Source organism: Heptranchias perlo, chromosome 7 (assembly GCF_035084215.1).
Source record: "Heptranchias perlo isolate sHepPer1 chromosome 7, sHepPer1.hap1, whole genome shotgun sequence".
Taxonomy (NCBI): domain Eukaryota; kingdom Metazoa; phylum Chordata; class Chondrichthyes; order Hexanchiformes; family Hexanchidae; genus Heptranchias; species Heptranchias perlo.
The window spans coordinates 55686696-55714428 of record NC_090331.1 but is presented as its reverse complement, the minus strand read 5'-3'; the positions used below and the strand labels follow the sequence as shown (position 1 = coordinate 55714428).

Sequence of the window (27733 nt, the reverse complement as noted above, 5' to 3'; positions counted from 1 at the left end):
TCGTTCTCCAAACCATCTTCAGCTGCTTCAATGTCCTTCCCTCTGTCATAAGATCAAGGGTGGGACTCATCGCTGACTATTCTCGTGTTCAGCTCCACTCACAACTCCTCAGACAATGATGCCGCCTATGCCAGCCTATAGGACATGGACAACACCCATGTTGGGCTGACAGGTAGTTGGTAATGTGTGCCACACAAGTACTAGGCAACAGCCATCCACATGGCCCAACCACCTCCCCCGACCTTTAATAGCACCAGCATCAAAGTCCACCCCACCATCAACATTGTGAGGGTCAGCTATGACCAGAAGCTTAACTGGACCAGCCATATCCATATTATGGCTACAAGTGCAGGGCAGAGGTAAGACACTACAACAAAAGGCTCACTTCCTAACCCTTATATGCCTCTGCACCATTGACATGGCTTAAGTCAGGAGTGTGATGGAGTACCACTGACTAGGATGGGTTTGGTTACAACACAAGCAGATCGACATCATCCAAGATAGAGCAATCTGCCTGATCATACCTTTGCCATTGAATTCAATATCCAACACATTCATCAAAAGTGCACCGTGGCTGCAGTATATAAGATCCACAGGATGCCCTGCAGCAATTCAAGTTTACTTTGACCAAGCCTCCCATCCCCATGATCTCTACTAGCAAGAACAAGACAAGGAATATCTTGAGAACACCATCACCTCCAAGTTCCCCTCAAAGTCAAACACCATCCTGATTTAGACAGATTCCACCATTCCTTCATCTCTACTAGGTCAAAATCCTGAAATTCCTTACCCACCACCACCGAGGGCCATGATTTTAGCATGGTGGCAGGAAGTCAGCGGGTGGGTGGATTTGCACATGGGGAACCCAGAGGCAAAGTGAACGTGTTTAAATCTACGATCGTATCTTGATTGCAGTCAATTAACTTTGCTTCCAGGTTTCGTGTCTCCAACCTGACAGCAGGCCTACTGCGCACCCCAATGATGTGATTTAAAGCCCACTATTTAAAGGGCCAGTTCAAGAATGGATTTTGATAAAGGAGAAATGGAGCCCAGGAAAGCAAAGGCTGCCCCTAGATTTAATGACGCCACCACGGACGTACTGCTCGCTGCAGTGAGAGCTGGGAAGGTGGTAATGTTTCCAATGGATGGCAGGAAGAAACCTAGCTCTGTAACCAAAAATGCTTGGCTGGAGGTGGCAGAAGAGGTGAGCAGGAGGAGCACGGTGCCCAGGTCTTGGGTTCAGTGCAGGAAGTGTTTTAATGACCTAACCACGTCAGGAAAAGTGAGTACAATTGCTGATTCACCCACATCCTGTGTTGTTCAACACCGCACCCCACCCCAAAAAAATTCCATCACTCTGTGTTGGCACGCCTTGCCATCACATAACTCCTCACGCCCACTTAAGTGTCAGCAGCAGCAACCATCTTTTACTTTCTAAGCAATTCCTCAACTGCCCATTTATTTACCCACCACTGCCACTCAACCCAATCCTGATGCAATGCGATGTATCTGTCTGATAGTCACCCTCTGACATATCTCTTTCATGGTCAGCCTCACCCAAAGCAATGCATTCAAAGGGTGAATAAATCACCTTCAGTCACTCACCGGTCTGTTCTTTCTCCCCTGTGGAAAACAGCACAAAATGCAAGGGAGAGGAGCAGAACTGGAGGTGGCCCATCACATAGTGGAGGTGACAGATGTGGAGGAGGAGGCCATGGAAATAAGTCCGACCATCGCATGCCTATCCATGGGCAACCCGCAGATGGCGGATAACAGAACTTTAACATCGTTCACACACACGATGAATTAATTTTATCAATGATGTAATTGTGCCAGACCTCAGTAAGGTCATTGGAAAGATTGTCACTTTTGCGATGAATCATTAATATTGCTTTCTGTTGCCTTCCAGGGCCTTCACGAGGAATCAGCAGAAATGGAAGAACTCATTCCTTCGGAGGGTGCACCGTCACCGTGCTTCCTCTCCCAATGGTACAGCCACGCACCAGCGCTGGTACTCGCACTTCGGTGGGTCCTGTTATATAGTTAGTTGGGTTGTCACCTGGTGATTCACCACTCAAGTGAGCATGAGCAGACACTAGTGGTAGGGGCTGCTGTGGAGAGTCCGCGTCGGGGGGCACAATCCTCTCCAAGCTCTGCTCAGCTGGACATAGATGCTGAACTCCGGGGGCCACCATTGAGAAGGAGAATGATAGAGCTGCAGCAGTAACTTCACGAGGTAATGGAAAAAGTGCCACCCACACTCTCCACGATAGTGGAAAGGATGGAGGATTGGTGGTGCAGCTAAGTGTGAGAATGTCTGCGATGGAGAGAATGGTAGCCTCCATTGAGTTTCAAGCACAGCTCTCAAATGAGTCTGTGGCCTTACAACATGGCACATCCACTCACCAACCTGTTGGCCAGCAGAGTGGTGGGAGTGATGTTGCACTGGCCCGGGAGAGGGATGATGGCGAACGGGGACATGGAAGTGGGGACTCCACTCAAAGCGCTCCCGTGTCTCATCCACTGCCTGCACCCCCACCCCCCTCAACCAGTACCTGCAATGCTGCTTCCTCTCCCAATGGTAGAGAGTCTGCCCCTGCAAAGGTGCAGGTGGAGCAGTTTTTGGCCCTCACGGCTCCAAAACCCAAAGGTCGTAGGCCGAGAGCATTTCAGCAGTCAGGGCAGGGATCTGAGCACCCTGACATTACCTCTGCTGAAGTCACGGGGATGCACCATGTAGAAGCAGTAGAAAGAGAAAGGCTAAGCAATTGTAATTCACCAAGGGTATGCACTGGGGTGTTTGACAAACTGTGATGTTAATTTATATTTTTTGTTACAGCACATTAAATTTAATCATTATCACCACCACTGCCATGTTGTGGCCATCACTGAGTCCCTTTTGTGAATTTGCCCTTTCATGTGCTTCATCATGAATTCCAAGACATGATGCCACCTATTGGACGGGTGTGCAATGGATGTATGCGTGGTTGAAGGACTGTTTGTGCAAGGGGTGGGGGGGGGGGGGGGGGGGGGCGTTGGTTGTTTCAGGCAGCCTGAGTATTTCAAAGTCTTCATTTTACACATCTCATTATGAGAATCTGTTGGCGATGAGGGCATCCCTGACTTTGTGGGCAGCAATGTGCACGGCTGCTCTGGCGATGGGCTCCCTATCTTCATTTTCCTCCTCCTCAGATGTACTATGGAATAGATGCATTGTGCCCCCCCCACCCCCCCATCCTGAGCTTGTCAGTTTGAGGGTCTCCAAAATGTAGGTAAGTTTGCCTGAACACAAGAATTTTCAGTCTCAACAAAGAAATCTCAGTCTAAACACCAAGGACTCCAAGCCAAACGTTTGAGGGAACTGAGTGCCCAGCTGCAATACCTCACCTTTTATTGAGATGTGTCAATCACTGGTTTAAAGGACCAAATGAGCTTTGGCTGCAACTCGGCTCCGTTTCAATGACTTATTGCAGAAGCCTCGGGAGACACGTTCAGGAGTAGTTAAATCGGTTTCTGTTGCAGAATCCACAAAAAGTTAACTACCTAAAGTGATTCAACTACCTGAATTGGCCCTTTAAATATCAGCCCGCTGGCTTTAAGTGGGGACAGGGCTTCCAGGTTTCTGTTGCATGCACGCATCCTAACAGGGGCGGCGTTGGAGCCGGGATGCGGTCCCATTCCAAAAAGCTGCTAGTTTAACCTCCCATCTGCCCCCAACCCACACATTCTTGGAATTAAAATTACCCCCAAGGACTCCAGCAGTACAACAAAGTGGCCTACCGCCACCTTCTCAGGACAACTTGGAATGGGTAATAAATGTGGCCTTGCCAGTATCACCTACATCCAGAGGACAAATGCTAAAATAAAAACTTGGTAAATAGCCAGCATCAGAGATCAGAACCTGCAATTTTTCCAGCCATTGGGAGGGGAAAAGTGACACTTCAGTGCAGGACTTTATATGTGCAACCATTGGTTTAATATACATGCATTAGGATTTAGCCAGGTAGGTAATGAGCAGTATCAAGTTTTGCCTTCTGAATTGTGAAGTCACAAATTTAACAAATTATTTAGTGTTGGGCAAGACGTGCATTAGTGCTGCTGGTTTCCTGAAGCATGGGGCTTGTGCAGAGAAGTTTTATAATTAAATGCTTAGGACTAACCCAAGTGCCAACATACACATAGCTAAAACTACTTAGCTCAAAATGGAAAGCCACGGGGGACTCGCCAAGACCGACTGCCAGGAAGACCTGTTTTAGTAGTCTCTCAGTGGCTGCTGGTTTTAACGAGTCCTGGCTGTTTTGCATTTGGCTTGCAGCCAGCTGCATGAATTCCATGCTTCAGGAACCCAGCAGCAATGGTGCAATATAAAAGTACCCTTGAATCTTCAACAGTCTTTTAAGAACAGTCCGGGTCTCTGTTTTTAACAAACCAAGACTACGGTATAAGTTTATGGGTTCAAGGAGTCACTGGTGGAACTACTTTATGAACATTAGCATATAGCCTCATTTTTCTACCTTGGTTTGTTAATATCTGCCTGAACGTTTGCTCTTTTGATCCCTCTTTTTCTAGCTTGTCCCTCTCCTGAATTCCTCCATTTTTCCCCCAGTCTGTTCCCCTCTCATTCACAGTTTTGTTTTTCTACCCTAGTTTTCTTCTGCCCATACAATTTTGCACTTCTTTTCCTTTCAGCTCCCTTGTAAACAATTTTACAACACCAAGTTATAGTCCAACGATTTTATTTGAAATCTACAAGCTTTCGGAGGCTTCCTCCTTCCTCAGGTAAATGTCAGGAACTCCTCGAAGCCTACGCATTTATAAATCACAGAACAATACATGGTGATTACAGACAGCCTTTGCAACAGCCCGTTGCCAAGGCAATCACCATGTTCAGACAGAGAGGTGTTACCGACAGAACCCCCGAATATACATTCAACAAAAAAAACAAACAGGAAAAAAAAGAGGCAGAAACATCCGGAAGGCAGAGAAAGCCAGCAAATGACCCGTTATATTAAAAACAGATAGCTTTTGTTCGCTGGTGGGCTTACGTGTAGCGTGACATGAACCCAAGATCCCAGTTGAGGCCGTCCTCATGGGTGCGGTACTTGGCTATCAATTTCGATCCACAGTTCCGACAGGCCACAGTGAAAAATCGCATAGACCGCCTCAGAAGACTAACACACGACGCAACCAACAGAGTACCCTTCGTCGTCCAGTACTTCCCCGGAGCGGAGAAACTACGCCATGTTCTCCGCAGCCTTCAACATGTCATCAATGACGACAAACACCTCGCTATGGCCATCCCCACACCTCCACTACTCGCCTTTAAACAGCCACCCAACCGCAAACAGACTATCGTTCGCAGCAAATTACCCAGCTTTCAGGGGAACAGCGTCCACGACACCACACAACCCTGCCACGGTAACCTCTGTAAGACATGCCAGATCATCGACACAGATACCACCATCACACGAGAGGACACCACCCACCAGGTGCACGGTTCATACTCCTGTGACTCGGCCAACGTTGTCTACCTCATACGTTGCAGGAAAGGATGCCCCAGAGCATGGTACATCGGCGAGACCATGCAGACGCTGCGACAACGGATGAACGGACACCGCGCAACAATCGCCAGACAGGAGGGTTCCCTCCCAGTCCCTTCAGCAGTCAGGGACATTCAGCCACCGACCTTCGGGTAAGCGTACTCCAAGGCGGCCTTCGAGACACACGACAACGCAAAATCGTAGATCAGAAATTGATAGCCAAGTTCCGCACCCATGAGGATGGCCTCAACCAGGATCTTGGGTTCATGTCACGCTACACGTAAGCCCACCAGCGAACAAAAGCTATCTGTTTTTAATATAACGGGTCATTTGCTGGCTTTCTCTGCCTTCTGGATGTTTCTGCCTCTCTCTTTTTTTCCTGTTTGTTTTTTTTGTTGAATGTATATTCGGGGGTTCTGTAGGTAACACCTCTCTGTCTGAACACGGTGATTGCCTTAGCAACGGGCCGTTGCAAAGGCTGTCTGTAATCACCATGTATTGTTCTGTGATTTATAAATGCGTAGGCTTCGAGGAGTTCCTGACATTTACCTGAGGAAGGAGGAAGCCCCTGAAAGCTTGTAGATTTCAAATAAAATCGTTGGACTATAACTTGGTGTTGTAAAATTGTTTACAATTGTCAACCCCAGTCCATCACCGGCATCTCCACATTTCAGCTCCCTGTATGAAGTGTGATCCACACAGTCAGCACACAACACAGACGTGCAATAGACCACAGCATCAACGCGTAAAGCTGCCAGCCACTTGCATTAAACATACCAAATAGTTGTAAGTTATGGAAAATAATTTGTGATGTGTTAATATTATGCACTTTTGCCTGTAGTGCTCAAGTTAAGCAGTCAGTGCCATTTGATTTTCCTTAACCCAAGTCATGATATGCCTCCTGTAATTTCCTTCAAGTCAACTCAACTACAATACATTTTTCAAATTAGAATGCAGTCCAAAAAAAATCCTAGTAAAGAATACCAAAAAGGATTTGAAAAATATTAAACTATTTGACATGGAAATAGAAAACATGCACAGAAAGATCAAACAGAAACACTGGCTTTATTTAGAACCCAGGTGGTCATAAGCAGCTTTTTAAAATAAAAGTATGATTTAAATGTACTTCTGCAACAGTATGTTGCGACATGAACAATAAAGCAGAAAAAAATGCCCATTTAAAAACCATTAAGTGTTCTGAGAAATTGAATTCTTACCCTGAAATGTTCATAGAATGTACAGTACAGAAACGGCATTCAGCCCAACTAGTCCATACCGGTGTTAATGCTATCCTCCCACCCTAATTCATCTCACCCTTTAAAGTAAATTTGAAGTAGTTCAAGTTATAAATAGGATAATAGCTCTTGTGATTTTGCTGCAATACACACTGAAAATGTAAAAACACCTTTAAGACAAATCTCCTGATATGCAAGATGGAAACGCGTTAGCAATCATGAAGTATGCAATTAAGTTACATAATTAGCTGGAATATTGATTCCAACCGGGTTGAGATATCAGGAAACTTCAACCCAGCTGCAAACTACAGTTGTACTTTTGTGCATAGTTATATAAATTCTCCAGCTACCCAGGTAATGTGAATGAAAAGTGTTCACAGGTTTATTTTTTTTGCAACAATTTAGGAATTCAATTTTTTGTTCCCACCATGCCAGTTTCAAACAAAAACTGCACCCAGCACCAGGAAGGCTGACAAAAATCAAGTTATTGAGACAAGTTAGTGCGAATAGACAAGTTAGTATAAATAGACAAGCTGACAGCAACCAGCATAAATCCCATATTTCAAGCAACACCAGGGGTATAAAATTGTTCTCAAATTTAATTCTTCTGTCCCTTATTGGCCTATGGTACTGCAATTCACTCACTGCAAAACAAAGCTTAAAGTCAAATATTTGAAACTCATATTCTACCCCAAATTTTAATTGGGCATATAATTTCATGTTTTTAAAGAAAATCAACTAATCAACTTTTTAACAATAGATGGCAACCAATTTCTCTTTGGTGCTGTACATTGGCAACAGAGTAAATTTTTTGCAAGTTGATTCTATTTGAAGCTAGCTGATACAGGGCAATTAAATAAAGTTGGGCAGACTACAATTTAGTTTTATAATTAAATGTTTACCAACTAATCCAAGTCGCAACATACAGCAATTAAAAATACTTACCACCAAATGGAATGATGCAAACATTGTGCTTAGAAGCCAGTTGCACTATCTTGACCACGTCAGAATGGCAGCCTGGAACAAAATACAAAATTTTAAAATGTTGATCTTCTCACATCCTCCATTCCCAACTGCTCCCTACACAGCTGCTAATCTGGCTCCTGAATCACAAGAGCACCTCAGGCAAACTCTTCCTGCAGGAAAGCACTTCCACTCTGTACTTCCAAATTCAAAACATAACACTGAGTGCGCCACCATTTAACCACCGGGTCACTTTTTTTTTATTCGTTCATGGGATGTGGCAAGGCCAGCATTTATTCCCCATCCCTAACTGCCCTCGAGAAGGTGGCGGTGAGCTGCCATCTTGAACCGCTGCAGTCCGTGTGGTGAAGGTTCTCCCAACTGTGCTGTTTGGTAGGGAGTTCCAGGATTTTGACCAAGTGACGATGAAGGAACGATGATATATTTCCAAGTCGGGATGGTGTGTGACTTGGAGGGGAACGTGCAGGTGGTGTTGTTCCCATGTGCCTGCTGCCCTTGTCCTTATCTAGGTGGTAGAGGTCGCGGGTTTGGGAGGTGCTGTCGAAGAAGCCTTGGCAAGTTGCTGCAGTGCATCCTGTAGATGGTACATGCTGCAGCCATGGTGCGCCGATGGTGAAGGGAGTGAACGTTTAGGGTGGTGGATGGGGTGCCAATCAAGCGGACTGCTTTGTTCTGGATGTTGTCGAGCTTCTTGATTGTTTTTGGAGCTGCACTCATCCTGGCAAGTGGAGAGTATTCCATCACACTCCTGACTTGTGTCTTGTAGATGGTGGAAAGGCTTTGGGGAGTCAGGACGTGAGTCACTCACCGCAGAATACCCAGCCTCTGATCTGCTCTTGTAGCCACAGTATTTATGTGGCTGGTCCAGTTAAGTTTCTGGTCAATGGTGACCCCCAGGATGTTGATGGTGGGGGATTCGGCAACGGTAATGCCGTTGAATGTCATGGGAGGTGGTTGGACACTCTCTTGTTGGAGATGGTCATTGCCTGGTGCTTGACTGGCGCGAATGTTACTTGCCATTTATCAGCCCAAGCCTGGATGTTGTCCAGGTCTTGCTGCATGCGGGCACGGGCTGCTTCATTATCTGAGGGGTTGCGAATGGAATTGAACACTGCAATCATCAGCGAACATCCCCATTTCTGACCTTATGGTGGATGGAAGGTCATTGATGAAGCAGCTGAAGATGGTTGGGCCTAGAACACTGCCCTGAGGAACTCCTGCACCAATGTCCTGGGGCTGAGATGATTGGCCACCACCAACCACTACCATCTTCCTTTGTGCTAGGTTGACTCCAGCCACTGGAGAGCTTTCCCCCCGATTCCCATTGACTTCAATTTTACTAGCGCTCCTTGGTGCCACACTCAGTCAAATGCTGCCTTGATGTCAAAGGCAGTCACTCTCATCTCACCATAACATTGAGGAAACAAATAATGACTAAAGCAATAGACAGGCTTACTCTTTGGGAATTTAAAATTAAATGGCACATTTGGTACCAGAAAAGGGAGAGTGTGAGGGAAAGAGAACAGAACAGACAGCACATGCCACACAATTGATACCTGGTTGTGCATACATATACATGGCAGGAGCTTCAACACTATTCACTGCACACTAGTTATTCAGACAATATAGAATATAGTAGGAGCACATCAATTCTGAGGGACAGGATAAATAGTCACTTAGAAAGGCACGGAGTAATCAAGGACAGTCAGCATAGATTTGTTAAGGGAAGGTCGTGTCTGACTAACTTGATTGAATTTTTTGAGATGGTAACAAGGAGGGTCGATGAGGGTAGTGTGTTTGATATAGGCCACATGGATTTTAGCAAGGCTTTTGACAAGATCCCACATGGCAGACTGGTCAAAAAAGTACAAGCCCATGGGATCCAAGGGAGAGTGGCAAGTTGGATCCAAAATTGGCTCAGTGGCAGGCAGCATAAGGTAATGGTCGACAGGTGTTTGTGACTGGAAGGCTGTTTCCAGTGGGGTTCCGCAGGGCTCAGTACTACGTCCTTGCTTTTTGTGATATATATTAATGATTTGGACTTAAATGTAGGGCGCATGATTAAGAAGTTTGCATATGATACAAAAATTGGCCGTGTGGTTGATAGTGAGGAGGAAAGCTGTAGACTGCAGGAAGATATCAATGGGCTGGTCAGGTGGACAGAAAAGCGGCAAATGGAATTCAATCTGGAGACGTGTGAGGTAATGCATTTGGGGAAGGCAAACAAAGCAAGGGAGTACACAATAAATGGGAGGATACTGAAAGGTGTAGAGGAAGTGAGGGACCTTGGAGTGCATGTCCACAGATCCCTGAAGGTAGGACAGGTAGGCAAGGTGGTTAAGAAGGCATATGGAAAATTTTCCTTTATTAGCAGAGGCACAGAATGTAAGAGTAGGGAGATTATGCTAGAACTGTATAAAACACCAGATAGGCCACAGCTTGAGTACTGTGTACAGTTCTGGTCACCACATTACTGGAAGGATGTAATTGCACTAGAGGGGGTAGAGGAGATTTACAAGGATGTTGCCAGGACCGGAGAATTTTAGCTATGAGGAAAGATTGGATAGGCTGGGGTTGCTCTCTTTGGAACAGAGGAGGCTGAGGGTTGATTTAATTAAGGTGTACAAAATTATGAGGGGCCTAGATAGAGTGGATAGGAAGGACCTATTTCCTTTAGCAGAGAGGTCAATAACCAGATGCATAGATTTAAAATGATTGGTAGAAGGATTAGAGGGGAGCTGAGGAAAAGTTTTTTCACCCAGGGGGTGGTGGGGGTCTGGAACTCACTGCCTGAAAGGGTGGTAGAGGCAGAAACCCTCAACTCATTTAAAAAGTACCTGGATGTGCACTTGAAGTGCGTGACCTACAAGGCTACAGACCAAGTGCTGGAAAGTGGGATTAATCTGGGTGGCTCATTTTCAGTCAGCGCAGACACGATGTGCTGAATGGCCTCCTTCTGTACCGTACATTTTCTATGATTCACATCGGCAACAGATGTACACGTGATTTGGGCAGGGCTGTGCTTTAGATACATTCTGTGTGTATTTTCCTCAGTTACAGAATTCTATATGCACCATTTAGTTTGCTAAGCATATGCCAGTTTGAAAGTGTTGGTTAAAAAACACAAAACACCATACTTACTTGGCCAGATCACTACATCTGGAACTCGTTCAACTTTGCCTTCACGTAGAGCAAATATCTCATGTAAGCAATGACCTGCATTTAAAACAAAGTGCATTGGTTGATTACAAAATAGTTTGAATATCATCCATCCATAAAAAAAAGTTTCAGATTTCTTACCATGGGACCTTATTAACCTGTCCTCTGGATCTTTTGAAAACGGGATACCTATGTCTTTTAGTTCCTTGAGACATTCTTCATTTAGAATGGTTAAAGGAAGAGCTTCCAAATTTGGTGTGGTCTTCAAAAAGGAAAAAAAAAAATTGGGTCATTAGTTTCTATAAATTACTGTTCACCTGCAGAAGAGCAATGTCTTAAATTAGCATCCTTGCCAAAACCAAAGCACATTTCAGGATAAGAATAGAAATTTATTCGTTTTTTGTTAAATTGATAAGCCAAACATGCCCTTTATAATTTTTCACATTTTCCCAGTGAAGTACTTAAAAGGAAGCACTGCAATAAATCAGGCCGTCAAAGATTACATTTTTGTTACAATGTTTACTTCAATACTTTTAGAAGCCAGGTTTACTTTTACTTGACAATGACAAATGTGAAGCTGTTAAAAGGAGCACCAATATTTTCTTCTGGAAAAAAACAAAAAAAAACTAGAATCATAGCTGGGCATTTCCTTTGCTTTTTCAGGCTCAATAAATCATGCAAAATCTGCAGCTTGTGGTATGCAGGGCAAGAATATCAAAGGAATGCTAACACAGAACTGTTGAGCATAACTTTCTTACCCTCGGGGTCGTTCTGTGCTCCAAACTTGCTCCAAAGGATTTTTCCATCCACTCCTTCAAAGCTGGCAGCACCATGCCACTAAGTCGATACCTGAACATGAAACTTTCACTTATCAGTTACCGTGAATATAGTGCTGTATTTTAAAGTTCATTATTTCTACTCAAACCTTTATGTTTAGCAAAAGAATCCTGACCCCGTGTACAGAAAACTAACTGCCGAGTAAACGATTAATGGTCACTGTGACAAAGTAGTTGGGTCATTCCACGTATAAAAGAAAAAAATGAGGAAAGTGGCGTTTGACAAATTTGCAGCACTTTTCTATTTGTAAAAAGTTATGATTTTAAGTGAATTTGCAAGAAGTGTATGGCCCTTTAAATTTGGTCCCAGAATAACATTTTGTTTCAAATGCTCAGTATTTCACTATCTACTTGCTCTAAGATGATAAATCAGAGAACCTAGAAGCTGCACTTTTAGATTTAGGAACTATTTGATAAGGTTCAAAAGTCAATCCATTAACAGTTTTCAAATTTAAATCTTTAATATGAAATGATTACGTCAATTCTCTCCAGTTACAAATACATTCTAATCCATATCAATGCAAATTCTAAATCAACTCAAAGAAAAATAAATGCACTTCATAGGTGTCAGGTTAGGAAAGTAGAAAATTATGGTATTCATTCAATAGAAAAATTATAAATACTTCATCTCCCCCCCCCCCCCCCCAAACTCTTAAATGATCAGGTTGATCAGTTATTCATTATTATGCTGGAAATCGAGCTTCACTGCTATATTTCTTGTCATAACTTCTATAGGCAAATGATTTTGAAAAAACTTCACTTGGAGAAGAAATCATTTATTGGAATAGTAGTGATAATTTCAGTTTATTCTAAAATTAACAAAACAGCAATGTATGGATCTCACATTTTTGGTAAAATTGAACAGTAAAAACTATTATGAATGTGCAGAGAGAAAACTTCACAGAATGAACATTTATCTATGTTCTGTGTAAGTGAGATATGTAGATTATTTACATAAAAGGCAAGAAAGGGAAAAATGAAGTCTTAAATAACCATGATATCCACTAATTGTACTCCACAATCGCAACATAATTACTTGTGACCTATCCCCAAAGAAAATATAACTCATAATACAGTAGTGTAGTGAGTGGGTAAGTTACTGAACTAGTAATCCAGAAGCTTGGAGTAATAATCCAGAGGATGCAAGTTCAAATCCCACTGCCCTCTGATGTGGTCCAGCAAGCCACTCAGTTGTTAGGGATGGTCAATAAATGCCGGCCTGGCCATTGATACCCACATCCTGGGAATTAATTTTTAAAAAGTTGAAAGACTGCATGCATCATTAAACTGACACAATGGTAATCAGTTTGAAAACTATTTAATAGCCAATTTTGGGAGCATTCCCAATGGCTCAGTGAGCAGCTGAGCCATACAGATGAGGAAAGCCCAAAGTTTGATTTATGTTGGTTCAGACTGAACCTGACAAGTTCTGAGGAAAGGTCTTCAACCTGAAACGTTAACACGGTTTCTCTCTCCACAGATGCTGCCTGACCTGCAGAGTATTTCCAGCATTTTCTGTTTTTAAGCTTGATTTAAGGTCTTTGCTAAGTTGACTAACTCAGCCAGGGCAGCTGCAAGAATATTACAATTGGCCTCAGTGTCCCGACAAGAGGGAAAAATCAATCAGGGTGCTTGCTGGAAACGTGCCGTGTGGATATTAGTTCAGAACAGGATCAGACTTGGATGCAATACACACCCTTCCCTTACCAATAGTTTAGTAACATTCACACATTAATGACGGTCACTTGGTTAGTTGGGAAGGGGGGGGGGGGGGGGAGGGATCCGAGGCGCAGCTGGGAAAGGAAGGAAGGGACTATATGCTTGATGAGGGCGATCTTGGTACAGTGGAAACTAGACTGTAGGAAATCCAACTGGGAGTGATGGAAGAGTGTGGAACTAGGTGTTGACAACACACTCGAGGATCTTAGAGAGAAAACGGAGGTTCGAGATGGTGTGGTAGGTGGAGAGCTTATTGGGATTTATTAGGGGTCAAATATCATATTAAACATAACAAATAAAGAAATAGGTCACAAGTGTTCATTTTGAGCTTGACAAATATTCTCAATAAAGCTGTCCACACCTGTGAGACTACAGTAGAGGGGGAAGTAGACATTGTTGCAGAAAATGCAAATAAGTGATCTTAGGTAATGGATAGGGTTTGAAGACAGCCCAGTGATGGCTATGGAGTCGAGAATCGATATGAAGTAGAACTGGGTGCCATTAATTTACATATAAAAGCTGATCTGATGCCGATAAATAATGTCACCCAGACTAGGATAAAAGAAGCACTCCTGAGGATCTTGAGGAAAGGGAGGTTTGATATGGTGTGGTAGGTGGAGAGCTTAATGGGATTTTTTTTTTTAAGATGCCGTATTTTGAAGGGAGGGGGAAACAGTACCCGAAGAAAGGGAGTCATATTTAATGTCAGCGAGCATTGGGCTAAGGACCTCATTCAAAGACAAACTCCCAGAGCAAGTGCCCCAAATGGACAATGACATTCCCATGCACAAACATAAATACACCTGGTCAACAATAATCTTTCTTGCAGACCACCTCAAAATCTAGAGAAAACAAACCAAACTTGCAACAGGTTGCGGTATTTAGGTGGGATCCTTATAACACTTCAATTTGCTGCATTAAGTTTAACAAAAAGAAAAAAACACCACTATGCACTATAATGTGCCTTGAAAGTTAGAACTTTTATCCTCTTGCAAATTTTAACCCCTTTTCACTGGTGTATGGTTCCACTGGTACCAGTTGCCCTCCAGTACCTTGCCCAAGTCACCATCATCGTGAGTGAGCCTCAGACATTACTTTGGACACCAATGATGCATGAAGGCAAAGGACCACTGTGTCTCCATCTCATATCTGGTCAACTGGTAAGTAATCAGGGCACGCAAATCATTTGTACTTCTGAGAGAAGCAAAAACCAAAAACACAGCTCTTCGTGCAAACAGAGACTATACATTGGTAGCAACAAATGCAGATTCCAAGCTAGAACCACAGGATTAAATGGCTCCCTAATTTTCCAGTCTCTCAGGAACCTGGACACCTACAGGATGCTCTCCTCTTCAGCTCTTAGGAAGCAGATGCCACAGCTGCTTCCAGCTTAACAAGGTTTAAGCAGTTCATCCAAAACATATGGCAGCTTTGCTAAAACATGACCACCACCATCATGTAAAGCATGTTCTGACTGATCAAGATCAAAATTTCTTCCATCTCTGGACAATAGAAAGGGGAAAGTCATGTTCTGCAAACATTTTCCCCTTGGAATGTCTTAAGTGCTGCCAAACCATCACTTATTTGGTAAACAGATGTGTGCACTTGGTTCTGGCATAACTCAAGTCTACAATTAAAGATGTGCAAAACGATTACTTACAACATAATTAAGTTACTTATTTCTCTTATAGGCATTTATTATCCAGCTTGGAACCCCTTACAGTTTAAAGTAACACAGGCTTAAGTTCTACAACAGAAGTGACAGGAAATAATTCTGCTCCACTCTTAAGAAAACAATCTAGAGATTCAAGTTTAGATAGAAAAAATGCATTACCTTCATTTGTGTATTTTTACTCTAATTTGTGTATTTTGCAGGGCATACTTCTAAACACCAATCAATCACTGTGACTTCAGCCAAACAGCACTGCAGCAGGCATTGCCACAGCTCAAAGGCTACACCGATCACCATACCATTTTGTGTTTTTTTTTAAAAAGCACATCTGCACTGCAGAAATTAATGTCTTGATGCCATCCTCTAAAGGCATTAGTAGACAACATCAGCGTCTGCTCTCTCAAGGAAATCAGCTGTCAAACACAATTTTCCATTGGAAAACAGACTTAAGCCAAATGTTTCCAGCCTAGAATACTTATTTGCATTTCACATTACAGTTTGAAAACAAAATGATAACTTGCTGCAGAATTTCCAACTTGAAACAATTCTTAGAGATAGGGAAAAACTCTTCCATCAAAACTGTACAAGATAATTTCAATATGTGTTCCTGGTATTAAAGTACATGAAACATGAAACATTTGGGGCCTGCTACTTGCAAAACAATTTGAAGATCAAAACCATGCTGGATGGCACTTTAACTACAATACCACGTGGTAACGAGAGCTGGGATATAAATCTGTACCCTGATTCTCTATGCAGCAAGTTCCAGATTTGAACCATGTGGGAAGGAGAAAAGGGAGTCAAAAGTAGAGGCCAAATCACTCCAAGCCAATTTTACATACTTCCTGACTAGGGAAAGTAAAAACAAAATCGTTCAGACTGGGAACAAAGTTTGAAGCTCTCCTCCAGATTCTAATGTGTTTCATCCAGGAGCTCTTTTTAGTGGGAGTGGGAGTGTGGAAAGTTGACTGGAATAAATAAATTTGCAATAAGGTTTCCGATAACAAGGGTTGACTTTAACCTTTGATTAAGTTTAATAAATGTTCTATTTCATGTGAATTCGAGTACTGCTTTTAGAGTGAAGCCAATCTTGAGGTATTAAGACATTGTCTTTCTGAACATTCAAATACTGAGTCTTTTTGTTGGAAAGGTTACATAAAGTTGCTACTTTACTATAAACATACCCCAGCTGCATAGACGAGGGAGGTTGCACTGCTTCTAATCAGACATGTTTATGAAATACATGACTGAACCAGTACTGACCAAGTCAGGAACAAAGTGGGGCTTTGTAAAAATTTTAATGCAGCGGATTTGCTTAAAACAGGAGTGATTAAGAATACATTACTTCGTGAATTTTGCTGAACATTCCAACCGTTAATTATTTGTACAAAACATAAAAACGGTGAAGATATTGTTAAAGCTCAACATGTTGCTCTAAAGTAGTACAGTATACATTTATTTGCAATATAAAAAAAAGCAATATTGTTTTGAGAACATCTGTATGTCTGAAACAGTACACATTATTGGGATTCAGATACATCAGCTTAACCAAGCATTGCAGATGAGTTTACGTATCCCCGAGCAAACAAGTATGTACTGGTTTTGATGCAATTTATGATGTAACCGTGCTAATCTTCATAATCTTGGCTTATTATTGGCTGGAAAACTGGTTTGCATCCAACAAAACCCTTATTTAAAAAATAAGTTGCTCCCATCTCCAAAATAGACAGTAGAAGCAGGAAGACAGAGAGCTAGGTAAAAGATTTTGATGTCCGAAATGAGAATTGCTAAATAATGCCAAATGCAAAAGAAAATCCTTACCTTTTGCCTGTAAATTCACCTTGCCCCTTCTTATTAAATGTAAACTTGGAGTCATTGTATCCCCATCCATTCCATTTCAGGATCTCCTGCCTTAAAATAAAGAAATTTGTTCAATGTGCAAAAAAATGAAATGTTTGAGATTTCATTAATATATACATTTTTTTAAATACTAAGCTATTTAGCTTAATGTTCCCACAGATAACGAGTACATTTTAGCATCAGCATATTTATGGTGTACTGAGAGCAGCAAAAAAGGCAAACTGAACAGCAGAGGTTGAAAATTGGCTGATTCCAGATCAATGCATTTAGGGTTCAAAAATAATGCAACTTTGATAGTTTCACATTAGAACATATAATATTTAGCAATAAATACTTTTCCTTTAAAAATTGAACTATACGGGACAAAATAGTTACCATTAAAATCAGTATTTTCCCTACTTACCAGGTATTTGCCATGGCAGTTATACAGGTAAGATATGGTCACCAAAGTGGTGTACATTTGGGTAGCGTTACAAAAAAAAAAATCAATACACAGAACCCATCACTCAAAATATTTTCACCAGGTCCACAGACAGCTACATCTCATTGAAGCATTACTGCACTCCTACCTTCAATGTACATGGAAAGCCTCAATTTATTTACAATGACTGTCCAGAATCAGATTAACCCACCTTTCTCACATTGGTTGAACAGCAATATTATATATTGAAGGTTGCACAAGCATACCACCTGTAGAAGATCATGAATGACAACATCTGAAGTTTTTTTTTTAGAATTTCACTGCCTCACAGCTGGAGAAAGGATACCTGTTAATAAGTGGCAGATCACTAAAAATAAACAATGAGCAACATCGGTGATTTATATCAACCACATTATATGCATTTTATTTTCAATACTGCACCACTATTCTTAATGTGCATTGTGTTCATGATACATATCTTGGTGCCCATTTTGAAAACATTTGTTGCCTTTTGAAAGTTGACATTTTTTGTGCTGTCCTTTGCTATACAGCTGTGAGGACACCATGAAAATCTTGATGACTGATATTCATACTACAACAAGAAGCAAGCTGACTGACTGATTGTGAACAGTGAAATGCAATCAGCTCCATCAAAAAGGCAGAATGGAAAAGAGGGGACCAAGCCTGGAAAAAAAAAGGTACAAAAAGGGCAGGAACAAGCCAATAAAAAAGAACTGTCACTTGGCCAGCAATACAAGGTTGGAGAATGAGTCTCACTAGCACTAAAGAACATTTGCATCTACTGTGCAAAGCTTAGTGTAACTCTCTTTCCCCACCACATATTACATTAATTTTTAATACCTCATGGTAAAAGAGTCATTAAAGATGTTAAAATTCAGCTTTAGTTTAGGGTCACATCTGACTAAAGATTACTAGTCCAGACCTCAGACACTGGTACACAAGTCATACAGGCCTGTCATAAATGTGCCTTAAGAATTGGAACACTGAAATAAATGTATCTAGTGTATAATAAGCATAATGACCAAATCTGAATCTTTTCCTTATAACATACTAAACTGCAGTACAACATGTTTAAATATACAACGTTACTTTCAAAAAACAATTTATGCCGATGTTGCATGGCTTGGTTAGGAATGAAGGCAAGTCATCTACTGGGTACAAGACAGGAAACTGGAAAGTTGAAGAAAGAACAGGCCTTGGTCTCTGCTTTTTCTACCTTGCATTCCACAGCTCTGCTTCTTTTCACTAAATGTATTCAAAGTTAAGTAAATTGCTTTGAATATTGTATCTAATGAATTAACTTCTAGTAGTCAATCTCCCATAACCTTGCTCACCGCTGAAAAGCAGAGGGTTTAGTAACAAGGGATTAAGCACCTTCTTACAAGTTTGTCTTAACGATGGTATGCCCCCTCAGTATATCTGAGTATGCTGCTAGGCTCTGATGTCTGCCATACTTGTTTGGAGTTGGAGAGCTTCAGTAACACACCACTAGAATTAAATTAAATTAGAAGGGAGGAGTTTAAATCCTGGCTGGCATTTTGGCTTTAGTCTCATCTCTGGATCTCCCACTTTAAATAAATTTAGTTCTTTTTTATTCTATTAGAATAAATTTTAGTTTTAGTCATGGAAAAAATGAATCAAACTTTAGTTTTGATTTGCATATTTTTGTCCAAGTTAACAATTTTCACTTCTCACAACTGAACGCCACATGAAATGTAGAGAAATATAAACTATTTTATTTTCACATTCGAATTCCCAACATCTGTTCCAAGTGTCAACCAGCATTGTTTTAATTCTCAATTTTTTTTTAAGCTTACTTTCATCTCCATCTTGAATTATAGTTTAGCTCTTCAAAACAAACTTAACTCTAGTTTTAATTTAGGTAACAAAAATAGAATAATTTTACTCATTTTAATACTAGCAGGTAAGGAGGCAGATCAGCACTTGATGGGTAGGGACATACTTTTTAAAAATATAATGTGTTGTAGTGGAGGGCAGGCCACACGATGACGTCTAGAAATTATAATCCAGTTGCTTGGCACAGTTCCCAGGGCCTTGGATGGACTTTGAAATTACATGCATATCAGAGGTGGATCAGTGTGTGGCCACAACTGGAATGCAAGGTTGCAATATCCAAGAGTCCTGAAAGTACGTGTCCAGTTGTCTGTAGGTAAGTTGTTGGAGCGATTAGAAAATAAAATAATTAGGTGGCAGAGGCACACGCACATGTGCATGGACACACACAAACATATATAAATATACACAAATACTACTGTAAATTTGAGATTTGATTGGTTGCTTTTGACTGAAACTCAACCAACCAATCAGCGCAGTTCGCGGAACAGCTTTAAAAACTTTAACTCTAATATCATCCAGTTCTGACTAAAGGTCTTCGACCTGAAACGTGTGTTTCTTTCTCCACAGATGCTGCCTCACTTGCTGAGTTTTTCCAGCATTTTCAGTTTTTAAATCGCTGAACAGGGCGGTTTGTGATTTTTTTTTTGCCGATGAGATTTGTCAGCATATCAGAATTTCTTGCCATATGCACTTTTCCCATGCTTTACACTATTGTGCACCTAATACATAATTATGTGAATTGATCTGTTTGTAAGTAACATTTGTGTACAGCTCCTCCCCCCTGTACCACCAAATAGTGGAAAGGAGATAGGGGAGCAAATTTGCAGGCAAATTACAGAAATATGCAAGAACTATAGAGTAGTGATAATGGGGGGACTTCAATTATCCTAATACTGACAGGGATAGTTACAGTATAAAGGGCAAAAAGGGGGAGGCACCCAGAAATGTGTACCAGAGAACCTTCTTGATCAGTACGTTTCCAGCCCAAAGAGGAAGGAAGCAGTTGTGGATTTAGTTCTGGGGAATGACGTGGGGCAAGTGGAGCATGTTTCAATGGGGGAGCATTTGGGAAACAGTGATCACAATATTAGGTTTTGAGTAGTTATGGAAAAGGACAAGGAAAAAAAATCAAATGTGAAAACACTCAACTGGAGACAGGCTAATTTTAGTAAGTTGAAAAGAGATCTGGCCTAGGTGGATTGGAATTAAAGATTGACAGGTAAAACAGTAAATGAGCAATGGGAGGCCTTCAAAGGGGAGATAATTTGGGCACAGCCTAGACACATCCCAACAAGGGGGAAAAGGAAGGGCATCCAAAGCTAGACCTCCCTGGATGACTAAAGATGTAGAGATTAAAATGAAACAGAAAAAGGAGGCTTATGATTAATGTCAGGTTCATAATTCAGTAGAGAACCAAGTTGAACACAAAATGTACAGGGGAGAACTGAAAAAGAAAATAAGAAGGGCAAAGAGAGTGTATGAGACTAGATTAGCAGGTAACATAAAAGGGAAACCAAAAGGCTTTTATAAACATATAAATAGTAAAAGGGTAGTCAAAGGAAGGTGGGGCCGATTAGGGACAAAAAAGATCATCCTGTGGAGACTGAGGGCATGGCTGAAGTACGAAGTGAGTACTTTGCATCTGTCTTCATTAAAGAAGAGTACGCTGCCAATGTCACATTAAAAGGAGGTGGTAGAAGAGAAATTGGATAAGATAAAAAAATAGATAAAGAGGAGGTACTTAAAAGATTGGCAGTACTCAAAGAAGGAAAGTTTCCCTGTCCGGATAGGATGCATCCTAGGTTGCTGAGGGACACAAGGGTGGAAATTGCAGAGGCTCTGGCCACAACCTTCCAATCCTTGTTAGATATGGGAGTGGCGCCAGAGGACTGGACAATTGCAAATGTTACACCCCCGTTCAAAAAAGGGGAGAGATAAACCCAGTAACTACAGGCCAGTCTGCCTAACACTGTGGTGGGAAAACTTTTATAGAGACAATAATCCTGGGCTTGAGTATACAGGGCATAATTTCAAAGTTTGCAGATGATATTCTGAAATGTAGTAAACAGTGAGGAGGCTAGTAACAGACTCCAGAAGGACATAAACAGACTAGTGAAATGGGCAGACACGTGGCAGAGGAAATTTAACACAGAAGTATGAAGTGATACATTTTGGTAGGAAGAATGAGGTGAGGCTACATAAACTAAATGGTACAATTTTAAAGGGGGTGCAGAAACAGAAAGACGTGGGAGTATACTTACACAAGTCTTTGAAGGTGGCAGGAAAAGTTGAGAAGGCTGTTAAAAAGTAATGTATGATCCTGGGCTTTACAAATAGAGGTATATGGGTACAAAAGTAAGGAAGTTATTCTAAACTTTTATAAAACACTGGTTAGGCCCCAGCTGGAGTACTGTGGCTAATTCTGGGCACCACACTTTAGGAATGATGTCAAGGCCTTAGAGAGGGTGCAGAGGACTAGAATGGTACCAGGGATGAAAGACTTCAGCTACGTGGAGAGACTAGAGAAACTGGGGTCGTTCTCCTTACAGCAGGGAAGGTTAAGGGGAGATTTGACAGAAGTATTCAAAATCATGAAGAGTCTTGATAAGAATAAATGAGGAGACACTGTTTCCAGTGGCAGAAGGGTCAGTAACCAGAGGACACAGATTTAAGATAATTGGCAAAGGAACCAGAGGCAACATGAGGGGGAAAAAAAATTTCCACAGCGAGTTACGATCTATAATGCACTGCCTGAAAGGGTGGTGGAAGCAGATTCAATAATAACTTTCAAAAGGGAACTGGATAAATACTTGAAGGGGAAGAATTTGCAGGACTATGGGAAAAGAGCAGGGGAGTGGGACCAATTGGATAGCTCTTTCAAAAAGCCGGCACAGGCACAATGGCCTCCTCCTGTGCTGTATCATTCTATGATTCTATGATGATTGTGCCATGAGATGTTATCTTGGGTTAGATGCAAGCCACGTGACAAAAGTCTAAATTTCTCAGCAATTTTATGGCCTGGTAAAAAGATACACGAACACGCATGTCTAAATCCTAGCAACAATTCAACTGAGCATTTTAAGAGACATGGAGAGCTTTCAGAGAAAAATCGCCCCCCCCCCCCCCCCACCCCCCGCTATTTGCCTAGTGAAAGTGCGATACAAGGTTAATGTTTTGTTAACCAATATGATCGTGGATGTTACATACAGTTCAAATAAATAATATGCTGGGTATGCACACAATCCTCTATCAGGAATGTATAGGTCAAATATCTAGAGACTAATCTTCTCCAGCAAAAATCTTTTTAAAAAAAAACAAACAGCAAAAGTTCTGCTTGTCCTACAGCAGCTAACATTGGTTCTCAAAAAAAAAATTCAAATGGTGTTTCACATTTATTAACAAAACATTATACAGAACAGATGCACAATTAACTTATGGTGGGTTTGGTGGCCAAGAGACAGAGGTCCACAACAGTTCTGCAATATAGCTGCACACCAGTGCCAATTAATCACTCTCTGAGAAACAGTGCAATGCTCATCTTTAGAATAATAGCATTGAGTGCCTGGAGCTACACGAGCAAACTGTACAAGCAAATAACAACTTACATTTGTATAGCGCCTCAACGTAGGAAAACGTCCCAAGGCACTTCACAGGAACATAAGACAAAAACTGACACCGAGCCAAAAGAGGAGATATTAGGACAGGTAACTAAAAGCTTGGTCAAAGAGGTAGGTTTTAAGGCAGGTCTTAAAAGGAGACAAAGGTTGAAAGATGGAGGTTTAGAGAGGGAATTCCAAAGCTCAGGGCCTGGATGGCTGAGGGCATGGCCACCAATGGTGGGACGAAGGGAGTGGGGGATGTGCAAGAGGCCAGAATTGGAGGAATGCAGGATTCTCGGAGGATTGTAGGGCTGGATGAGCTTAGAGATAGGAAGGAGCAAGGCCATGGAGATATTTGAACACTAGGATGAGAAATTTAAAATTGTGGCATTGGTGGACTGGGAGCTGATGAAGATCAGCAAGCACTGGGGTGATGGATGAATGGGACTTGGTGTGAGTTAGAATAAGGGCAGCAGAGACTTGGATGAGCTCAAGTTTATGGAACGTGGCAGATGAAAGGCCAACCAGGAATAGTGGAGTCTGGAGGTAACAAAAGCATGGATGAGGGTTTCAGCAGCAGATAAGCTGAGGCGAGGGTGGAAATGGATAATGTTACGGAGGTGGAAGTAGGCTACTTTTGTGACAGAGGATGTGGGGCCGGAGGTTCAGCTCAAGGTGAAATAGGACGCCAAGGTTGTGAAAAGTTTGGTTCAGCCTGAGACAGTAGTCAAGGTGGGGGGGGGGGGGGGGGGGGGGGGGGGGTGGAATCAGCGACGAGGGAAGGGAGTTATTAGCAAGGGTCAAACACAATGGCTTCAATCGTCCCAATGTTTATTGTTTAATTGGAAGAAATTGCAGCTCGTCCAGGACTGGAAGTTGGACAAGCAGTCTGACTATGCAGAGGTTCATAAATAGAGGTAGTAATGCCAAAATTCACAATTCTCAAAAAGGGGGTCCAGAATGAGAGTCTTGACATGTACCAAAGGTTTCTGGGTCATCAATTCCTTCAGCTCAGTCTCCAGGCTCCCAATAAGATTGGGCACCCTTTGATGAATGCGACAGAATACAAAGCCATTATGACCATTTGGATGGTGTACCAGAGAGCAACCTCTTCCTATGTGAACATACCCGAGCATGGATCAATGTCTTTATGAAGTTAGGGAAGAAAATTACCAAAAGAAAAAGTTTAAAGAATAGCAGTTCAATACCACTGCACTGACAACAGTAATTTAATTACTGCCTTAATAGAATCATAGAATGATTACAGCAAAGGAGGCGGCCATTTGGCCCATCGAGTCCGTGCCGGCTCTCTGCAAAAGCATTCCACCTAGTCTCACTCCCCTGCCCTTGCTGTAGCCCTGCAATTTTTTTCATTCAACTACTTACCCAATTCGCTTTTGAAAGCCACGATTAAATCTGCCTCCACCACCCTTTTAGGCAGTGCATTCCAGATCATAACCACTCGTTGCGTAAAAAAGATTTTCCTCATGTCACCTTTGGCAAAAGAAACAATCACCTTAAACCTGTGTGCTCTGGTTCTTGAACCTTCTGCCAATTGGAACAGTTTCTCTATCTACCCTGTCTAGATCCCTCATTATTTTGAATACCTCTATCAAATCTCCTCTCAACATTCTCTGCTCTGAGAACAATCCCAGCTTCTCTAATCTATCCACGTAACTGAAGTCCCTCATCCCTGGAACGATTCTAGGGAATCTTTTCTGCACCCTCTCCAAGGCGTTCACATCCTTCCTAAAGTGCAGTGCCCAGAATTGGACACAATACTCCACTTGTGGCCAAACCAGTGTTTTATAAAGGATCACCATAACCACCTTGCTTTTGTACTCTATGCCTCTATTTATAAAGCCCAGGATACCGTATGCTTTAACCGCTTTCTCAACCTGCCCTGCCACCTTCAATGACCTGTGCACACATACCCCCAAGTCTCTCTGCTCCTGCACCCCCTTTAGAATTGTACCCTTTAGTTTATATTGCCTCTCCTCGTTCTTCCTACCAAAATGTATCACTTCACACTCCTGTGTTAAATTTCATCTGCCATGTGTCCACCAGTTCCACCAGCTTGTCTATGTCCTCTTGAAGTCGATCACTATCCTCCTCACTGTTCACTACTCTTCCAAGTTTTGCGTCATCAGCACACTTTGAAATTGTGCCCTCTACTCTCAAGTCCATGTCATTAATATGCATCAAGAAAAGCAGTGGTCCTAGTAGCGACCCCTGCGGAACACCCCTGTATACCTTCCTCCAGTCTGAAACACAACTGTTCAACGCTTCTGTTTCCCGTCACTTAGCCAATTTCGTATCCATGCCGTCACTGCCCCCGTTATTCTATGGGCTTCAACTTTGATGACAAGCCTATTATGCAGCACTTTATCAAATGCCTTTTGAAAATCCATATACACCACATCAACTGCATTGCCCTCATCAACACTCTGTTACCTCATCAAAAAACTCAAATTAGTTCAGCATTATTTGCCTTTAACAAATCCGTGCTGGCTTTCCTCAATTAATCCACACTTGTCCAATAATTTTGTCCTGGATTATTGTTTCTAAAAGCTTCCCTATCACTGAGATTAAACTGACTGGCCTGTAGTTGCTGGGTTTATCCTTACACCCTTTTTTGAACAAGGGTGTAACATGTTCAATTCTTCAGTCCTCTGGCACCACCCCCATATCTAAAGATGATTGGAAGATTATGGCCAGTACCTCCACAATTTCCACCCTTACTTCCCTCAGCAACCTAGGATGCATCCCTTCCGGACCTGGTGATTTATCTACTTTAAGTACAGCCAGCCTTTCTAGTACTTTAAGCTTACAACTAGATATTTGTTACTCTTTACAACTATCTATTGCTTATTTAAAAATAAACATATACAATACCACATTCATTGAGCACAATAAGCAAAAACAAACAGATGAGGGAGCTCAAGTTGAATGGCACGGAACACTGCAGTTAACAGTGTGCTTATTCTGCCAGAAATGCAATGCATTTAAGGGAGTTTTCCTTTAAGTAAAGTCATTTCAAAAGTCCCAAGTGTTTGGCCAAAGGAAACCAGAGTTCCTAGATTCCCCATTTGTAAAAATATCTCCAGTGTCTGATGATCGAAGTTAGTGTACTCTCACAATCCAGGCAAAGTGTTTAAGCAAACTGGTGTTGTCTTTCTTTCGTCTAAGAATTGGGAGGGAGGATACTATTTGATATACATCACCAATTACAACAACTTGCATTTGTATGGTGCTTTAACATAATAAAATATTCTGAAGCACTTCAAAAAAAAATCTAGCACTTGTGGAAGAATTACAGGAATGATAATCAAAGGCATGAGTTGTTGGCCAAGTCGACAAAACTGCTTAAAGCTCTTGGCCAGAACTTTGCTGAATTAAATTGGCATCTACACAAAATACACTTTTTGAAAATAAATTGTACAGTAATACATCAGGTGATTTGATTTTGGAATAGTGTCTTCTACCCTTCGTTTAAAATAACGAAAGACAGAAGCACACAGAATGTGAGCTCTTTTAGGTAAAAGAAAGATTGCCAGGGCACCAAATTAGCCAAATTTCTTAAGTGAAAAGTAATTGAAACATTCTTTACCAGGAATATTCAGTCCACCATACACTGTCTAGAACTGAAAGTGAACTGCCAATGATATTTGAGGGCACAGACAATCTTTCATAGCAGAGAGTAGGAATAAGACAGACCCCTCAAAGATATAAGAAAGCTGGACACAATGAAAAAAGACTAACCACAAGATCAAACTTTAACGGATACTTCTCCCACATGCAAATGCTAAAACATCTTCACTATAAAAGAATTTAAGAATATTCCCAAAATTGAGCAGTTGGAAGTTACTGCTGTGTTTATGGAATTAGTAGTCAACAAAATGCATGTTAAGAAACTGAAGTTCTTGAATATTCATAAAGCACAAAAGGCATGTCCAATGCTACTAAAATATATCAGAAAGATAGGGTACAGTGGTGAAATACTTTCAAAGATCACTGGACACCAAGAGTAGGACCAGAGAACCTGAAGATAACGGATGTATTTTCAGCACAATAGTCAGCAGCACAATCTAGAGAATTATATATCCAGTAGATCAACATCTATGTTAGAAACACACATTATAAAACAAGCAATTCAAAAGCACGTCGCAAAAGTACACAGCAATATCAAAGCCAACAGTTTATAGTAAGGCAGATTGTGCCTAACAGGTTCAAACACTTTCAAGATTTAGCAAAGAAAGTACTTACTGGATCCAAGGATCAAGTTGTTAATTGGACTACTAATTAGATGGTAACTTTGTTTTGTTGCATTGCCAGTAACTGGTGCAGGAAATGGAATATCAGCATTACTTCCATTAATTTGTATCCCATGCATCTACTTCTACACCCAACACAACTGGAGTATTATGGCCAAGTTATAACTGTTATAATTCTAAAAAGGATGGAAACATTGGAAAGCATTCAAAAGAAACTAACAAGTATGACATTGTGGCTTAAACAAAGGTGCTACACAGGCTAAGAGAACAAAGTACGCATTCATTAGAAAAATATATTTTTCCTGCAGTCACGTAGACTACTAGGGATACTTAGACTTTCTTATCTGTATAAGGAATAAGGATAATATCAGACCAACATTTATGAGATGAAGCGCATGGGTGAATTCTATAACAAGACAGTCTTTGGTTATACCATGCAGCTTATGCCAACTGTAGTTCTCACAGCATCTGGAGGAAATAAATTTGAAGACATTGGATTTAAGATTTGAGAGCACATCCAATAAAGTTTTACAATATATGGGGCAGGGTGTAGAGT

General features: G+C 41.6%; 1 protein-coding gene across 1 annotated transcript in view; it reads right to left on the bottom strand.

Moving 5' to 3' along the window:
- The window catches only part of agps (alkylglycerone phosphate synthase), a 169558-nt gene that overhangs the window by 101276 nt on the left and 40549 nt on the right, over nucleotides 1-27733 (bottom strand). Inside the window, exons 2-6 of the mRNA XM_067987618.1 lie at nucleotides 16967-17056; nucleotides 11677-11767; nucleotides 11060-11180; nucleotides 10901-10975; nucleotides 7721-7792 (exon numbers count right to left, since the gene is read on the bottom strand). Of these exons, the coding sequence (XP_067843719.1) occupies nucleotides 7721-7792; nucleotides 10901-10975; nucleotides 11060-11180; nucleotides 11677-11767; nucleotides 16967-17056 (449 nt within the window). The remainder of the gene's footprint in view (nucleotides 1-7720; nucleotides 7793-10900; nucleotides 10976-11059; nucleotides 11181-11676; nucleotides 11768-16966; nucleotides 17057-27733) is intronic.